The following is a 6,773-nucleotide window of genomic DNA, read 5'->3' on the forward strand; positions in this document are numbered from 1 at the left end:
CCTCTCCCTCTCCCTCTCCCTCTCCCTCTCCCTCTCTCTCTCTCCCTCTCTCCCTGGCTTGCCCACCAGCAAGACTGAGGTTTTCTGTGTTGATCTCAGTCATGTGATCTCCCAATAGTCAACCCCAAGTAGACGACTGACTGAAAAATTTAAAAAGTGCAGATCCTTAACCTTTGCAAAATTTAACGGTTGTCCCCCACCTTTCCTTGTGGGAAAGCACAGGCTTTATTTGAAATTATACTTAAATTTTTTGCACTGTTTACATCATCATACATGCTAAGGTGGGACCAGTTTGAATCGTAGCACACACAGGAAGAAAGAATCGTGCTACATGTTACACAGCTGGGCATGGCAAGGAGACGGGTGTGCTGTGTCACAACACCGGACCTCACCCTTAAAAAAATACTATGTACTCATGTGTGTTTGTGTATGGATATGTACATGTAAGTGCAGGTACCAACAGGGGGCATAAAAGAGCCCCAGGTCTCCTGGACCTGGGATTATGGATGGGTGTGAGCTGCCAGAAGTGTGTGCAGGAACTGCACTTCCATGTTTCACAAGAGTAGCAAACCATTAACAAGCCATTCCTCCAGCCCCCCAGATCTCACTTTTAACAGCAGTTTCTTATCATCTTAAATAAATATATTTTCTTTTTCAAGGTCTTGGTTTCTTTGATAATACATACTTCAGAGAATTGATCAGAGTTGGCAGTATCTTTGGGAAGCTGCTTGTTAACACCCAGAGACCCTCGTTGCTCCATGGTACACATAACTATAATTTCTTGCTACACTTAGAGAAAACCACAGTGCCTTGAAAACATGAGCTTAAACTGAAATATCCAAGACAAATGGCACAGCTGGATGACAGTGTATTATCTTCCCCCCAAACATATTAAACTCTTCATTTTTAAGTCTTTTAATTTCATCCTTTGTACTAGAAATTGAGTCTTTTTTTTCCATAGAAATGACTTAGACTTCTTAGACTTGAACATAGTCTCTGTCATTTACTGGCTGTGTAGCTTGTAATCTCATTTTTCTTAGGGATTTTTTTGTTGTTGTTGCTATACTAATATTTCTGATATGTATGTGCATGCAAGGGTGCAAATATATCATGACACTATGTACTTAATATCCAAATGTCTGCCATTAGGTTAAAATTTCCCAGAGCTTATAAAACTGGTCCTTGGCCTGGAGATGAACCCAAAGGTGGGATGTTCTACTCTCATCTTGGAAACCACCCTGGCTTATGTGCAATAGGACCTGCATGCCAGGAGGTTCTTCTCCTTCCGTCTTCTCTAAACATGTAAGGAAGACATCACTTTGATCTTGCACTCTCTGTATAGAATTGCTCTTGGCAAGTCCTGCCATGACAGCTGGACTCCACAATGGCAACTTGCTGTAGACACTGGCAAAAAAAAAAAAAAATCCTGAGTGCCGAATGCTCTGGAAAAGGCTTGATGAAAGGAACCAGGTGTGCTCTAGGAGCCCAGCATGGAAGAGTTGACACAGTGCCAGTGAGCTTGAAGAAAAGGTGCCCTTCCAAGCATCTCCCAATTCATCTCCACTGTCATGGTCTTGGTCAGTTGGAGACCCCAGAGCTGCATCCACTCATTGCCTTGGCCTAATTTCCCACACAACGTAACAAGTTCCATCTCAGCTCACAATGAGGCAGGACAGGACTGTGTTTGTTATTGTTGGCCCAGGAGACTGAGGAGCCAATTAAAACTCTGTCTCCTAGTTCATGGTTTGGGGATGGAATCAACAAAGAGGAACACACAACACGCTGCAGGAGGTGCCAGGGCTTCCTGTCTGCTGTGGATTGAGGATACCTACTTAGGTCACCCTGATTTGTCATTTAGTAGGTTGTTGGAAAGGCCTAGCACAATGGAGTTTCTGTCATACCAAACATCCCACATGAGACAGATTCCTGGACCTGCACTGGGTTCATTGGTACAGATCGCTAAAGTATCTTAAAACCTGAAGATGCTTTGCCCAAAGGGTCCATGTCCAGGATATTTAAGGGGATCTACCTGTCCAGGCACTCCAGTCAATGAAAGGCCACAGTTTTTATGGAGTGTGGAGCTCAGATAACAAAAAGGAGCCCTCTAAAAAGATGAATGCTCCATAGCTAAGGGTGTAAATTATGTACAGAAAGGCTGTTGATGGACTAGAGGTATGGCTAAGCATCAGAGCCCCTGCCTAGCATGGTCAAGGCCCTGAGCTGAATCCTTCACAGTATAAAACTAAGAAGAGAAGAAGGAGAATGCATATGAGAATAAAACCATGAATGTTCAATTGGAATAAAAATATATCAAAGCAGATTTTAAAAATTAAACCGACAAGTACCACAAATGTTAAAATAACAAGAAAGGACACAAATCTTTTTATACTAGATATGCCTATTTCAAAACTTTATTTCTTACAAATTCCCTTACAGCTCTGTTATGTAATCACATTTGTGATGTTTTCTATAGAGCATGGAATGACAATTCCATCTTTTAGCATGATTGACTGAAAATTGTTTTTTGTTTTGTTTTTAGGAGTTGAGACACAGTTATGCTATGATTTAGTTGGGGGTCTTTTAAACGTCCACACACTGAAGGTATAGTCACCAAAGCAATGCTTCCAGGATGTAGTGGAACCCCAGAAATGGTGAGCTAAAATAAGTCCTTCCTCTATTTAAGTTGTTCTGTCAGGTGTTTTGTCCATGGTGAGGCAGAGCTGAGTCCCATGGCTTGGGCTGTTTCTGATGGCCCCTACTTCTTGCTAAGCCTTTCATTTTCTTGGAAGAGGATCCTTAACCTTTGGTACATTACCGACTTGGAGTGCCTCCTTGATCACCTGGCAGAAGTGACACCAGCCTTAGAGTACCTCAGCCTGCTGGGAAATGTAGCATGTCCCAATGAGCTGGTCAACTTGGAGAAGGATGAGGAAGATTATAAGAGATACAGGTGAGTGCTCACGTGGTGGGAGAAGGAGATTCCAGGGCTAGAATGCTGTGGGATATAGAGTAAGCACTGGTAGGTATCCATATGCCTTGGGATGTAAAGTAAGCATTGGAAAGCGTCAATGGATGCCCATTAACTGTGGTATGCTGTTGTCTTTTAGAAACAGAATCTGTTTTCTTCCTTTTTTCAGTTCATAGAAGCCAAGAAAGGATATGGGCTGGTAAAGAGCGGGAGCTGAGAAATGTTTTTCATCATGGGTTAACTCATATGCATTTTAGGTTTTACATGGATTCTGTCACTACTGTTGAACCCTGATGTTAAAGTGTGGAAGCAGCCATGAATGATTTATAAGTGAATATACCTGACTCTCTTCCAATAAACCTTTATTTATATGATAAGAAAGGGGATTAGCTATATCTTCCCTTTGCTCTCTGTTATAAAAGGATGTTGTCCTTAATACCCTACTCAAATCAACAGAGGAGAAGGAAATATTGCAGTTGGAGCTGGGGCTCTTGAGACCTAGCTCTGGAAGGGTTGGGAAAAGAGGCTAATGGTCTGAGAGGGACTTGTCCTACTGGAGTTTAACCCTGCTGATCTACAAAGAAGTGTAGTGGGAGTAATTACTGTGTATCAGGCTAAAATTATAAGAAATACAGACCATTATTACAGATTTGTAAGAGAAAAACAAATCCAACACATGGACATAGACAACAAAGCAGGGATTCAGTTGTACCTCTTTAGAGGAATTCTGTGACTTTGGCTTCCTTTCAAAGTTTCATTATTAATTTGTAGTTTCTAGGCCTAGAAAAAAAAAATGAACGCATGAAAGTCCTTCTCCATTTGGAACATGTTTCAATCATGGTGTGATGTTGTAGATTTAAGTGTGACTTCTGATAGGAGAGACACAGTTGCCATCCAACCAGAGCAAGTTGCTCATTTCTCATCTTTAATTGCTTAGATTTCAAATAACATCTGGACCATTCTTTTTCAACTTTGAATCATGAAATTGTCTGATACAAGGTGTGTGAAGGGGTCACTTTAAACCTAATACTTTCTTGTATCTACATTATTGGAATAACACTTCTCATTATAATAATTCTAGTTTCCATGTATAAGGTAATGCATGTGACACCTAGTCTGCTCTGTGTAATGATATTTTGGTCTATGCATTTTTTTTTTTTTTTTGCAAACAACATGACTTTGTTCTCCTCTGTGGCTAAATAATGCTCCATTATATGTAAAAACACATTCTTATCCTTTCTTCTGGTGATAGGCACCTAGACATCCTTCATCTTGGCCATTGCCAGCACTAAGTTTAAGATGTATTTTGGAATGCCAAGTTCAAAAATGTTTACCTAATAAATATGCTTCACAAATGAAACATTGTTTGAATGTTTCCTTTTTACTTTCTGACTTTTTTCTCCATATTTTTGTTCCATTTGTAAACCACATGTAACTTTTACATATGTATGAGTATGCATTTGTATTACCTATTTGTGTGTGTGTGTGTGTATGTGTGTGTATATATATATATATATATATATATATACTCACACATGTCCATTTATTCATTCATGCAACCAAACATAATATGTGAATACAAGTGTGGATAAATAATTTTTTAGGATGAGAGAGAGAGTGAGGAGCAGGGAGAAAGACAGGAAATAGGATGAATTTCCCATTTCCATCTTGTTCTGTTCGGTCTCAGATGTAGAGCTTAGACGGGTGTAAAGGGAAGAGAAAGCAAATACTTCACTGTTGACTTTGTAATGGGTCAGATTGACAAAGCAGACTAAGCTTCACTGTGTGGCAGTAAGATTTGAAAACCTAATGTGGAGTTCCACTTCAATAGGATGACTTAAAACGGGGATGACTGTCTAGATGAGACAACTTGGAGTCAACTCTGCCTCTATGATTCTTTTAGCAGCAGACCATGTTTTACTCTGTGACCCCATGTTATACATTCCATCATTTGTATTCCTTTCACTGCTATAGACATATGTGCATGGAGATAGGAATTACCACTGAGTGAAGGCAGAGTCCTTGTCTCTTGAAACCTAATGCCAACTTCAGTCATGGGAAGGTGGCTAGGTGACTATGCTGGGGTGTTTGGGATTTCTCTCCCTTCTTAGGCATCTGATCCAGTTAGCCAGTAGCAGCTATCATCCAACATTGTGGGTCAATGTTTTTGCAGGAAGTTTGTTTCTCTAAGAGCAATCCTTCTCATGGATCCACGTTGGCAGTCCCGCAAGCATGTCCTCCCCATCTCAGGTCTGTGTTGCTGGCAGGATGTGAGAGATGGGGCTGAGAAGGCTGTTTGTTTGTGTATTTATGACAATACTGCCTTGAGGGACAGGAATCAAGAGCTTGCACAGAGCCCAAATCACATCTCGCCACAATTGCCTTTGAAAACCTATAAGTTATCCACACAGTGACTGGTAGATGCTCACACTTGGAGACAAGGCAGCCACCAGGAACAATAGAGGTATTAAATGTGTTCCTACTCCATTACAAATTCACTACATCATCTTGTGAAATGCTGGACTGGTTCTCTAACGTGCTCGAATCTTTTATTTATTTTTTTTTAATTGTTGACTTGAAAGGCACTCTTCCCTGTATTTGGAAGAGTGAGATGTGGCCACGGCATAGCTCAGCTCCGTGGTCTTTCCACAGGCCTGCTTTCTTCATCCTGGTTGGTGATTCATTTACCCCTGAGAAGTTTTAGGGTTTCATAATATGGCTTTTGAATCTGGAGTTCCTGTGGCATATGTGTTTAAACAAAGCAGAACAATGGCCTACCCCACGTTGGGTAAACTATTTTCCTGCCCCTTCATCCACAAAGTGTGGGGTCTACCTTCTCTCTGGCTGTCACTGAAATCATCATAGTGGAAGCTCTATGTAAATTTATATGGCATTTTTGCTAGCAAATGACTTAAGCAATGAATGATACTTCTACGGCTTACTGTTTTTCACTTTAAGTATGTTTTTTTGAACAATGCTTCATCTATTAATCATTTAAGCAATAGCATTCAGAGGCAGGAACCTGTGGTTCATTTAGTGCTGTTGAAAAAAAATTTCCTATTGATTGGCATCCTCTGTGGTCATGTGATATAATATTTATGTCACCCAGCCATACATCAAAACAAGTGTGTCTGCTGTTTTGTTTCCATGGGAGATGTTGACTTCAAAGTTTTCAGCTCAGACTTAGTTCATGTGTGGCTAACCACCAGACCTGGAATGGGAAGTGACGAGGTCTGTGTATCTTGTGCTCTCTATCCCATCTTTCCTACCCTTTTGCCAGTGCCTAACCCTTTGGCTTCCTCATTTACCCTTGTGTACATAGTTGGACTTTCTTGGTATCCATCCCCACAGTAAGACAGGCTCATTAAATTTCTCTGTGAACATGGATGTACTACTGAGTGGTTGAGCAGAGGCCGGGGCCTGTTGTTGTAGGAGGATAACCATGCCTGGATTCCCTTAGCCATTTGTGTTTGCTCATGGCTGAGAAGTGGGCAGGGTCTGAACCCATTTGTATTTCGCTGTGTGGATACAGCACTGCTGTTCTGGGATGAATATTGCATGGATATAAACTAGGGTCTCTTGCAGATTTTGATGCAAAATCCATAATGAAAGTCAGGAGTGGAAACCTGGGTGCTCAGAATAGTTTATCCTCTCTCTCTCTCTCTCTCTCTCTCTCTCTCTCTCTCTCTCTCTCTCTCTTTTTATTTATTTTTATATGAGTACACTGTAGCTGTCTGAATTCAGACACACCAGAAGAGGGCATCAGATCCCATTACAGATGGTTGTGAGCCACCATGTGGTTGCT

General features: G+C 41.0%; 1 protein-coding gene across 2 annotated transcripts in view; it reads left to right on the forward strand.

Moving 5' to 3' along the window:
- The window catches only part of Lrmda (leucine rich melanocyte differentiation associated), a 1,022,231-nt gene that overhangs the window by 571,838 nt on the left and 443,620 nt on the right, over positions 1-6,773 (forward strand). For both annotated transcript variants that reach the window (XM_021203463.1, XM_021203464.2), the window contains one exon: positions 2,811-2,950. In XM_021203463.1, the coding sequence (XP_021059122.1) occupies positions 2,811-2,950 (140 nt within the window). The remainder of the gene's footprint in view (positions 1-2,810; positions 2,951-6,773) is intronic.

The sequence above is a fragment of the Mus pahari genome, chromosome 8 (genome assembly GCF_900095145.1).
Source record: "Mus pahari chromosome 8, PAHARI_EIJ_v1.1, whole genome shotgun sequence".
NCBI lineage: Eukaryota > Metazoa > Chordata > Mammalia > Rodentia > Muridae > Mus > Mus pahari.